Source organism: Caenorhabditis briggsae (assembly GCF_000004555.2).
Source record: "Caenorhabditis briggsae complete genome, chrV, whole genome shotgun sequence".
Taxonomy (NCBI): domain Eukaryota; kingdom Metazoa; phylum Nematoda; class Chromadorea; order Rhabditida; family Rhabditidae; genus Caenorhabditis; species Caenorhabditis briggsae.
The window spans coordinates 17312374-17324613 of NC_013488.2; the positions used below are offsets into that span (position 1 = coordinate 17312374).

The 12240-nt window shown below is 35.5% G+C and overlaps 3 protein-coding genes and 1 non-coding gene across 4 annotated transcripts; 2 read left to right on the forward strand and 2 right to left on the reverse strand.

Moving 5' to 3' along the window:
* Nucleotides 1-116: 116 nt before the first annotated feature.
* CBG18619 lies at nt 117-2115 on the forward strand (the record flags this gene model as incomplete). The annotated part of the gene is made up of 5 exons (XM_045238447.1): nt 117-187; nt 235-414; nt 755-1143; nt 1263-1522; nt 1951-2115. The coding sequence occupies 5 exons, from the start codon at nt 117-119 to the stop codon at nt 2113-2115; spliced, it is 1065 nt and encodes a 354-aa protein (XP_045096537.1).
* Nucleotides 2116-5072: 2957 nt separating this feature from the next.
* CBG27309 lies at nt 5073-7232 on the reverse strand (the record flags this gene model as incomplete). Its single annotated transcript, XM_045238449.1, has 5 exons — nt 5073-5262; nt 5421-5556; nt 6028-6434; nt 6936-7115; nt 7162-7232. The coding sequence occupies 5 exons, from the start codon at nt 7230-7232 to the stop codon at nt 5073-5075; spliced, it is 984 nt and encodes a 327-aa protein (XP_045100119.1).
* An 865-nt stretch (nt 7233-8097) lies between these two features.
* Cbr-str-217 lies at nt 8098-10921 on the forward strand (the record flags this gene model as incomplete). The annotated part of the gene is made up of 6 exons (XM_045238450.1): nt 8098-8280; nt 8524-8825; nt 8867-8999; nt 9499-9528; nt 9576-9744; nt 10836-10921. The coding sequence occupies 6 exons, from the start codon at nt 8098-8100 to the stop codon at nt 10919-10921; spliced, it is 903 nt and encodes a 300-aa protein (XP_045096536.1).
* CBG28406 lies at nt 9934-10006 on the reverse strand. The gene has a single exon. It is a non-coding gene (tRNA).
* Nucleotides 10922-12240: the final 1319 nt, after the last annotated feature.

Sequence of the window (12240 nt, forward strand, 5' to 3'; positions counted from 1 at the left end):
TACAAATTCTGACCTGCGATTTCTTGTTTGAACTTCTTGCGAGGTTTTACACGTTAAATTTGAAATTTGAAAATTCAAATTTCTTGACAAAAATCAATTTCCCTTTCATTATAGAAATGGTCTCGTGGAGCCAGTTTCCACCTGAAATAAAGCGAAAAATCGCTGAAAATTATGATTTCATGAGCAGGTAATTAAGTGATAATTAGTCCCCTAATTATCCCTAATTAAATTTAGAAACTCAATGAGAAATACATGCCATGTGGATCGCCAAATTGTGGATTCAACGAAATTTCGAATTCCACGTGTCAGATTTGGGTACAAACAAGACGAATGTTTGATTTGTATTTATACGGGGATCGAGAAGTTTTTGAGACTGGAAATTCTGAAATTTGAGAATGGAGTTGTCGTTTTCAAGTGAGCAATGAATCAATAAGAAATTTTCAATTTTCATAAAATTGGGTCGAAATGAGTATAAAAATGCCATATGTTGAAGAATTTTGATTTTTTTATGCTCTTGACGCATTTATGGCGCCTTGACGCGTTTTTCGTGTTTTGACGTATTCAAAGTGTATCGACGCATGTTTCGTTCCTTGACGCATTCTTAGTGTCCTAGCGCATTTTCCGTGCTTTAGCGCATTACTGGTGACTTGACGCAAAAACAGTTCTTCTTCAAAGCATGTCGTGTTTATACTCATTTTGAAGCTTCTGTCATGCTGAAGTTGAATTTTACACCGAAAAAATGTGAAATTTCCAGAAGTGAAAACTCGCACTACTTGACAGATTCCACTCGAAAATTCATTCCATTCGCTTTGTCATTGAATGAGGGATTGCTCATTCTTAAATCCCTACTGGCTCACAAATCAATTCAAATTTCAACAATGGAATGGGAGCTTGAAGATTGCAATATCGATAAACTTGGAAAACAGATGAAAAAACTTTTGGGGATATCAAAATTTAGTGTTAAAGAATTGGAATTGGCTATGGGTACGGATGAGATTCATTTGAGATATTTAGAAGAAATTTGCGATTGGAACAAAGTGGAAATAATTCGAAAATTCGGAATCATTTTGCATTCGAAAAGTATGAATTTGATCAGTGCTTACGATTATGGAATCGTTGATTTTGTTTCCGGAAAAGCAATGTGTGAGTTTTGAAATAGTTTTGGTAATTGGCAATTTTAATTGTTGAAATCAGCTCGCAGCGACGGTCGAAAGATTCTTAAATGTTATAAATTTTCTAAAAACAAGCTATCGAATTTTCAGATTTCACCCATTATTACACACATGACCCACGAGTTGACTTGGATGCTCTTGTGGACCAACTAAATAGACGTATAGAAGAAAATGGAGATGGTGAACTTTATTGGTTCACTCATCGTGAGCCAAGTGATAAGGATTGGTCATTTTCTGAAGACTATCGTTTCAAAGATGGTAATGTTACCCACTCAAAAAGGAGTCCATGTGGAATGTGGGTCAATCGGTGTCAGGAGAGTTTTGCAAAAGAGTTGAAAGCAATTCATGACGTGAGTTTCAAGAAAATGTGACTTTTAAGTTTGGAAGGTCTTAAGGAGCAAAATCAGTATAAACATGACAGGGTTTTGATAATTTAATGCTTTTTCATATATTCATGATATCCTCTGTATAAATGACCATAACCCAGTTCTTTCTGTTCCAACTTATGTGAAAATGATATTTTTGAATTCAAGAAGTCAAGACGCTTATTTTGAGTACAACCATGTCCCACTTTTTGAAGTTTTGAATTTTGCGCAGGTCTAGAGTGCAGAGAAATGAGACACACTGTGTCTCTGACCGGAATTCAAACTTATCCAAAATACGTCTTATTTATACTCATTTTGAAGATCTTGACGCGAAAAATTTGAAAATTTAAGTTTCGAAAACTTGGTGGAATGATAAAAGAGTTAGTTATTTTTCAAGACGATTCTAATTTCAGACTCAAAAATGTGGAATCGGAAGTCTTTGTCCAAAACACGCGGATCCTTTCGACTATTGGTACCATCAGAATTTGCCACGTCGTCTTATACAAGAACCATTTTGGAATGGATTCATTGAAAAGTGTTTTTTTCCAACTCTACCAATTGATTTGAACATTTTTTAACGAAAAATACAAAACGATGAAAATCGGAAAAGACAAAAATTGATGAAAAAAATGAATCGAATGAAATATTCGTGGGGATTCGGCAGAGATAAACAGAAGGCGTCGATGGAATTTGAAATTCCTGAATTCATGATGGTAAAACGTGAATCTCGTTGGAGTACTTGGCTCAAAATCATTTTTCTACCAATTTTGATTTCTTTCTTTTTCTATTCCATTTTTTATTGAAATAATAAACGTTTAACTTGAACAATTTTTATCCTTGACCTGTTCCCATTTACTTGGATATTCCCAGATCGAAACCGGTCGTTTCGAAACCAGTCGTTTCGAAACCGCGACACTTCGAAACCAGTCATTTCGAAACTGCGAAATTTTCACGCTGCAATTTTTTTCTTCAATTTTAAGACTGAAAATTTCGAATTTTTAATTTCATTTTCACGTGACCGTGTTTTTTTTCGGTTTCGTAATGACTGGTTTCGAAGTGACCGGTTTCGAAATGACTGGTTTCGAAGTGTCGCGGTTTCGAAGTGACGCGGAGCCAGAAAATCTGGTAAGTCATAATTTCATGTTTTCCCAACGTTATTTTTTTTCTATTAGGTTGCAGGAAAGTAACTGTCCCTTGTTTTATTTGTGAATAATACAAAAACCAGGTTAATCCAAGATTAGCAGTATGCACCGTCGTGATCCACGACATGTTGGCAATGTTCAGATAACTTGTGGATACGTGCTTGTCGTACTTTGTGTGCTTCTGGCGTTTTTCCCATTTTTTGGTGTAGTGCACTCTTAGCTCAAATATCTCGGTTCCTGTGAAAGGTATCAAAATTTGGTCAATTGATGAAATGTCGATGATATTATGCTTAACATTTTATTAGTTAACAGTTTTTTGGTATCTTTTATGGGACCCAAGATAATTAAGCTCAAAGCGGACGCGCCAATTTCGATTAGGCGCACTTCGCATTCATAAAAATTGTGTGAGTTCAACAAATATTAGGATGGCAGGAAAGTAACTGTCCCTTGTTTTATTTATGAATAATACAAAAACAGGATTAATCCAAGTTTAGCAGTATGCACCGTCGTGGTCCACGACATGTTGGCAATGTTCAGATAACTTGTGGGTACAATACCTTCAAAAGCCAGCTAGCCGCGAATCAACGTATTCATTTTTTCCTGTTTTTCACATAAATGGTGCAAATTTCCGTATTCTCTAGATGAAGTTGTATTTCTCCGAATATCCAATAATCTGATAGAGATCAGTCGGGACTATAAGTAGGTGAGGGAGAACGGTTCCACTGAAGCTGCTCAGGTCTGACTTGACTGCAGGTAAAAAAATGAAAAAACCAGGTTCACGGAAAGTCACGCCGTACCTGAGCCGCTTTGGATGGACGGTTATCCTTTATTCCCGTTAAAGACTTGATTCAGCTCTATCAGATCATTGGTTATTCAAAAGTATACGACGTCATCTGGAGCTTAAGGACTTTAACATTATCGATGAGAAAAAAAATGTGCTACAGTAATACTTTGATTCGCGCCCAGCCGGCTTTTGGAGGGATGGTATCCACGAGTTACCTAAATGTTGACAACATGTTGTGGATCACGACGGTAAATACTGTCAATCTTGGATTAATCTTGTTTTTGTTTTATTTACTAATTCAAAAATGGACAGTTACTTTCCTGCCAACCTAATATCTTCTGATAAATCAATTATAAAAGAAAAAAGGTTGCATTATTCAACAAAATGATTAGGATGGCAGGACAAAATGATTAGGATGGTCCACGACATGTTGGCAATGTTCAGATAACTTGTGGGTACAATACCTTCAAAAGCCAGCTAGCCGCGAATCAACGTATTCATTTTTTCCTGTTTTTCACATAAATGGTGCAAATTTTCGTATTCTCTAGATGAGGTTGTATCTCTCCGAATATCCAATAATCTGATAGAGATCAGTCGGGACTATAAGTAGGTGAGGGAGAACGGTCCCACTGAAGCGGCTCAGGTCTGACTTGACTGCAGGTAAAAAATGGAAAAAACTCATGTTCACGGAAAGTCACGCCGTACCTGAGCCGCTTTGGCTGGACGATTCTCCGTTACCCCCCTTAAAGATTTGATTCAGCTTTATCAGATCATTGGTTATTCAAAAGTATACGACGTCATCTGGAGCTTAAGGACTTTAACACAAAAATGGACTGGAGGGATACTTTGACTTGCCACTAGCTGGCTTTTGGAGGGATGGTACCCACGAGTTACCTGAACATTGCCAACATGTTGTGGATCTTGACGGTGCATATTGCTAATTCTGGAGTATTCTTGTGTTTGTGTTATTTACTAATAAAAACATGGACAGTTAATTTCCTGCCAACCTAATATAATCCAGTTCTAAAATACACGTTAACCGACTAATACATATACAATTTTTTTTTGAAAAATTCTGAAAAAAATTTATCTTGAACTTTTTTTTCATAACTTTTTAATTATTGGACCAAACTTTTTGTAATTTAAATTTTTGAATCTGCCACGGTAAGACCTTCAAAATGAGTATAAACAAGACGTATATTGTCCAAGTTTCAATTTCGGGGTCAGAGACGCAGTGTGTCTCGTTTCTCTGCACACTGACCGACGCGAAATACAAAATTCTTTAAAAGTGGGTCATGATTATACTCATTTTGATTGTCTTGACTTGCTGATTTTAGAAATATCATTTACATGAAATTCGGGTCAAAATGAACTGGGTTACGGTCATTTATAGTTTTCCCAAAATTTTCGTTTTTCAAATGTTTCGAAAATCAATTTATCCTGAAACTTTGAAATCTGAATTTTTGAAATCAGCATTAAAAAATGAGTACAAACACGGCCTACTTTGGAAAATCGGCCTGCCTGAAGTTTTTGGGCCGCGGACCGAATGGCTTGAAAGTAGGTCATGATTATACTCATTTAGACGGAAATTTTGCGCTTAATTCAAATTTTAAAGTTTCAAGAGTCTAAAATTGTTCGAAAAAATTGTTTCAAAACTACAAACATGAAATTTTTGTCTCAATGCTCTCTCCTTCGACGTTGGCATTTCATGACTCCATTTTCCACACTTCGACGAGTATTCCCAAATGACATCCGTTAGATCCCATGTTCTTTTTCGAGGTTCCGGATTTTGGATGGGGCTGAAAATTTTCAGAATTTTAGATGTCAAATTTTGAGAATTCTCTGAGAAAATTACGGTAATTTAAAGGTCAAATATGGTAGTTTCAGACGACTTTTTGATTATTTCAAAGTGAAAATTGATAAATTTCGAAAATCAACATTTTAAAATTTTTCTCACATTTCACTGATATCTCGAAAAGTTCCAGAATCAATTGCATGATAATTAACACCATTTATTACGTGAATCAGCTCATAATCCCATCGTCTGCGAGTCCGAAACTCTTCATCGGCTACGGTACAGAGATGGGTGTGGTCTGAAATGTTTTTCGAAAATAATTTGAATTTTTGAATTAGGACCCAAAACGCGTGAAAGCACAAAAAACACGATAGGGCTGAAAATGCGTCAAGGCACAAAAAATGCGTCAAGACTCCGAAAACGCGGCAAGGCACAAAAACCGTATCGAGGCACCAAGAATGCATCAATGCACTGAAAATGCGGCAAGGCACCAAACTTGCGTCAAGACACAAAAAATGTGTCAGGGCACCGAAAATGCGTCAAAACACGTAACATGCGTCAAGGGCACTAAAAATGCGTCAAGGCGTGAAAAACACACCAGAGCCGAAAAAATCGGCAATGCGCCAAAAATACGTCAAGGCACCGAAAATGCGTCAAGGTACCAAAAACGCGTCAAGCAGGTCATGTTTATACTCATTCTGACCGTCTTGACGAGCTGAACTCGAATTTTTACCAATTTTCAGCTTTCGAAAACCCCATAAAATCTTACAATTCGATTTTCCACAAAATGGAACATCCATATCATACGCAATCACTGGATACAAGTTATCAATCCTCGTATGAACGAAAATATCTCTCATACATTCCAGCTCGTTGAAATGCGAAAAATCGATAAAAAACCGATTGAAAAATTTATATGTTTCCTCGGATCTCGGAGTTGACACCATTTCCTTGACATGAAATTTTTGGAATCCAAAAATTTTTTGAGAAACTTTCAGATAATTTTCAGGATTTTTTGAGTCTTCCAATAAGAAATCATCTAAATCCCATTCGATTGCATTGATTTCGATTGAATCGTGAAGGAGATTTTTGAGAATTGAGAGTCCAAAGTTCAAAAGATTTTCAGATGAAATGAATTTTCGTGGAATCCGGGAAGTGTCGAAACTGTTTTCGGATCTGAAAATGATCGAAATTTTGTTTGAAAAGTGTTATAGTGCATTTTCAGCGTGATACAAGCTTCAAGATGAGTATAAACATGGAACATTTATAGAAGTCGATATTTCCAAAAGTTCCCATAACTTTTTTATTTTTACACCAAACTTTTCGAAATTTAAAATTTTGAATTTGCCACGTTGAGACCTTTAAAATGAGTATAAACATGGCGTATATTTGATAAGTTTCAATTTCGGGGTCAGAGACGCAGTGTGCCTCGTTTCTCTGCACTCTAGCCCTGCGCGAAATTCAAATTTCTCAGAAATAGGTCATGATTATACTCATTTTGAAGGTTTTGACTTGCTGAATGCAAAAATATTATTTTCATGATATTTGCGACGAAAATAACTGGGTTACGGTCATTTATACGGTACCAATCAAACTTCAGCAAAGCTAGTCATGTTTATACTTATTTTGACCCAATTTTTATAAAAATTTCAAATTTCATATTTATTTTTAGCTCACTTATGAAGGACAACTCCATTTCCACATTTTTGAATTTCCAATCTCAGAAACTTCTCGATTCCCGTATAAATACAAATCAAACATTTGTCTTGTTTGTACCCAAATCTGACACGTGGAATTCGAAATTTCGTTGAATCCACAATTTGACGATCCACATGGCATGCATTTCTCATTGAAATCCTAGATTTAATTAGGGTAATTAGGGGACTAATTATCACTTAATTACCTGCTCATGAAATCATAATTTTCAGCGATTTTTCGCTTTATTTCAGGTGGAAACTGGCTCCACGAAACCATTTTTTGATAGAGCGTTTTTTGGGATTTAAGATTTAGGGCGCGAAAGTAATGAATTTGAAAAAAAGAAAAATCATAATTTTTAATTTCAAAACTTTTCAACGTGGCAGGAAGTTATCTTTGACCTTTGAATTTATGATGATTTTCTGGGTTTTTCACGTTTTTGAACCACTTTCCAGATTTTTAAACTCTCTTCAATCTCAAAATTCTTGTCTAAGAAAGGTCAAATTCCACAAAAAAAATCTAGGGAATTTTCGAAAAATTGTCTGAAACTTTTCTCTGGAAAGATTTGAACTTTTGAAAATAAAAAATTCAGATTCACCATAAAATTCCCGTCAAAATGAGTATAATCATGACCTACTTTTGAGCCGGTCGGCCCGCAGCGGCCTAGACCGTGCAGGCCGGCTCATTTTCAAAGTAGGTCGTGTTTATACTCATTTTGACGGGAGTTTTTTGCTGATGTCGAAAATTCAAGTTCCATCGTTCTAGCATAAACATTTGGAATGAAAAATTTCGAAATCCCGAAATTTTCAAAAAAAAAATGTTTTTGAAAATTTGCCATGTTTATACTCATTTTGAAGCTCTCAACAAGCCGAACTTTAATTTCACTATTTCAAAAAAAACAACTGAAATTTCAGACAAAATTCCAGATCTGGAAGTGTTTTTTTGTTCGGTTCTCTGATTTCCAAAAAAATATAACATAATAAAAAACATTTTTCGTATCAGACTGTTTTCCATAAAGAAATTTCTAGGTACGAAATTCCCAGGAGAAATATAAGAAAATTGTTTTTAAGCTACTAATTTCCTTGTTTCAGTTATGACTATACGAAATAAAATTTATTCCGAAAAATTTTTTTTTTGGCTGAAAATGGATATTTTCTCAAAATCCCTCCCTTTGTACACTGCTCCGATTTCAGTACTGGCCAATTTTTTATTGATAAATTTGATAATTTTCAAGTCTCCCGCGCAAATGGGAAATTACAAGTATTTATTGATTGGCGTTTCGCTTTTTGAGATTTTCTACGGAATTTTGGATTTTTTGGCTGAAACGGTTAGTTTTATGCAGTTGAAACTTGAATTTTCGAACTCGGCGTAAAATTTCCGTCGAAATGAGGATAATCATGACCTACTTTGTAAAAATGGGCCGGCCTGAGAAATCTGGGCCGCTGCCAGGCCGCCGCGGGCCGACCGGCTTAAAAGTAGGTCATGATTATACTTATTTTTACGGAAATTTCTTGCTAAATCGGAATTTTCAAGTTTCAAAAATCTAGAACTGATAATTAAAAAGTTACAGAGAGTTTTATCAGTTGGGCCGAGTTTTGTGGTGGTCATTCCATATAAGGACCGATTTTTCGATAAAAAATGGGCCGAATTTTTGAATTGTCTGTATTGTGGATTTTTCGGATTCTCCATGGGCATGTTTGTTATCATTTTTGCTTATCGATTATTTGTGGCTACCGAAAATCAGATTTTACAAAAGTTCAAAGGGCCAAAAATCATTTTTTGGTTTTTATACCCATTTTTGCATTTGGCACTTTTCTATATTGATGCGTGGCTACCGTACTCTCCATTCCCTGAAATGGACGAGTTTGTGGGGTGAGGAGCAATGACTACAAACTACAAGTAATAATTTTTAGGCCTGACATCTTGAAAAGTCTTAACCTATCTCTCGATGACGTGGCATATACAGGACCACTTTTTTATTCAAAAATCACAAATTCCGTGAGAATTCCAACGATGGTAGTTTCAATGCTACAATATCTGTTTACGGTAGATTGACGCGTTTTTGGTGTTCAGAGCGCTAGAAATGCGCGAGGCACGAGAGATGCGCCAATACACTAGAAATGCGTCAAGGCACCGAAAAAGCGTCAAGACGCTGAAAATGCGCCAAGGCACCGAAAATGCGCCAAGGCACGAGAAATGTCCAAAGAAGCGAAAAATGCGTCAAGGCGTTGTTTTTACGGCAAAGACTTTTTAACACATATCTGGTGATTTGACGCATTTTTAGTGCATTGGCGCATTTCTCGTGAATTGACACATTTTCATTTCCTTGACGCAGTTCAAGTACCTTGACGCATTTCTAGTGCCTTGGCGCATTTTTAGTGCTTTGACGCAATTCTAGTACCTTGGCACATTTTTTGTGCCTTGATGCATTTTTCAGGCCTCCTCTCTCTGTTTGGTAATATATTTCGGGTTTCGATGCTACTTTGAAATCATGAAACTTGTCCAAATCCCAAATACCGTATCCTTGAAAATCAAAAATCTTCAGAAGCAGTTATTTTTTGCCCTGGTTTTTCAGGTAGGTTTTTATTAATTTTTTGGGTTTTTTTTTCAAAAAAATTACAGGCCATGGTCCCAATAATCCTCATGCATATACCAGTCACCATTCTCTACACTTGCTCATTATTGGATATCATTTTTCGACTTCCCGTTGAATCTACAATTGCTCTATTCCCAGCGCTGGACCCATTTCCAACCATTTTTATTGTCAAAAGTTATCGAAATACTATCCTGGGTACGGTAACCTGTAAAAAAATTGAAAAAAAAACTTGATTCAGGATTCTTCAATTTCCTCTTCTGCTGTCGCCAATCCAAGCCTTGAGAGACCTCATTGGCTCTGACAACACAATAATTGTTTCATAAAAATCACCCGAAACCCTAAATAACCCATTATAAAGAAGAAAAAAAAAGAGAACAAAAATTTCGCTCCCGGGTGGGCTCGAACCACCAACCTTTCGGTTAACAGCCGAACGCGCTGCCTATTGCGCCACGGAAGCAGGCGAGGCAAAGGGGGCCGAAATGCGTACAGGAAGGAGGGGGAAACAGAGAGATACGGATGGGGAGGAGAGAGGTGACTCTTTAAAAAATGTCTAATGAGAATTTGACATTGTTAGTTTTTTTTTAATTCTTAAAGGAAATTTCATCAAAAAATTTTTATCTGTACTATTCCACAATTTTTGGGAATGTTTTAAAGACCCCCAAACACAAGAAATGCGTCAAAGGCACCTGAAATGCCTCATGGCACCAGAATAGCGTCAAGGCACCGAAAATGCACCAAGACCCTAAAAATGGGCCAACGCACCCAAAATGCGCCAATACACTGAAAACTCAAAATGCGCAAGGACACGAGAAACGCGCCAAGACACTAATAATGCGTCATGGCACCGCAGTTGCGTCAAGGCACTAAAATTGCGCCAGGACCCAAAACTGCACTAGAAATGCTTCAAGGCTCCGAAACATCGCTAAAGTACTAGAAAGGGACCACAGCACTCAAAAAGCGTTGAGGCACAGAAATTGCGCCAAAGCACTGGAAATGCGTCAATACACTTGAGATGCGTCAAGGAACAGAAATGCATCAAGACACTGAAAATGCGTCAAGGAAGCTTCTGGTGTATTAACGCATTTCTAGTGTCTCGACGCATTTCTGGTGCCTTGACGCATTGCTCGATGTCTTTAATCTAAAATCAACAAAAAAGGGAATGACATCAAAAAATTCTTATCAATTCTAATCAGTTTGGCATTAAATTTTTTTGGGAACATTTTTGAAACTTTTCACAATTTTTCGAATCAAAACTTTCTTTTATTCCGAAAATATTAATTTTTCAGAAATGACAACACCACCAAACTTAGAAGATATGCCTGATGTTGTGCTGAGCAATATATTCGAAAAAACTGGAATTTCTGGAATGTAAGTTTTTTTTTCTAAAAATTAAAAATTATAATTTTTTTAAGATTAAAATTCCGAAAAGTGTCGAAGAAGTTTGGAGAATTTCTCGAAGTTTTTCCAATGAATTCTGGAATTATTCAAATGAATTTCAGTATTTTTAGAGATATGATTGTTTTGAAATTTTTCGAAAAGGATGCTGAAAATCTGGAAAGGACTGGAATTCAATATTCGAAAAATGGTGAAAAGAATTGTGAAATTTGCTATGGAAATTTTTCAAAAATTCTAGAAGATTCCGAATATTCCAATCGATTTTTTGAAGATTTACAAATCATTTTAACCTATCAAAAATCGATAATCAATATTCTCCAATTCGTGTGTCCAGTGCCATTTTTCATTTCAAATTATGAAGAATTTGTGAGGAAATTTCAGAAAATTCTGGAAATTTTCAAGCTAAAAGTGAAGATTTTCCATATGCAACATTCGAATTTTGAGGATATTTTTGGGATTTTAAAAAACCTGGATTCCAAAGAAATTGAAGAAATTTCGATTTTCTCAATGACCGCTGAGCAATCAAATAATAAAGAAATCGATAATTGGGTGAAATTGGATCAATGGAAAAAAAAAAAACGACAATGGAAAAAAAAAAAAACGACTCAAAATTCGAAATGTCTGTTGGATCAATCGATTATCGATTTTTGGCATTTTGAGGAAATTCAGATTGAATTGAAGGCAATTTCAGCTAATGAAATGATTTTGGTGGCTCAGGTAAGAAATTCAAAAATTCAGAAATTCAAAAATTCAGAAATTCAAAAATTCAGAAATTCAGAAATTCTGAAATTCTGAACTTCAGAAAATCAGAAATTCCGAAATTCGGAAGTTCAGAAATTCAGAAATTTGAAATTTCAGAAATCCAGAATTTCAGAAGTTTAGGAATTCAGAAATTCAGAAATTCAGAAATTCAGAAAATCAGAAATTCAGAAATTCAGAAATTCAGAAATTCAGAAATTCAGAAATTCAGAAATTCAGAAATTCAGAAATTCAGAAATTCAGAAATTCAGAAATTCAGAAATTCAGAAATTCAGAAATTCAGAAATTCAGAAATTCAGAAATTCAGAAATTCAGAAATTCAGAAATTCAGAAATTCAGAAATTCAGAAATTCAGAAATTCAGAAATTCAGAAATTCAGAAATTCAGAAATTCAGAAGTTCTGGAATTCAAAAATTCAAAAATCAAAAATTTCAAAATTCAGAAATTCGAAAATTCTGAAATTCTGAACTTCAGAAAATCAGAAATTCCAAAATTCGGAAGTTCAGAAATTGAGAAATTCAAAATTTCAGAATTCCA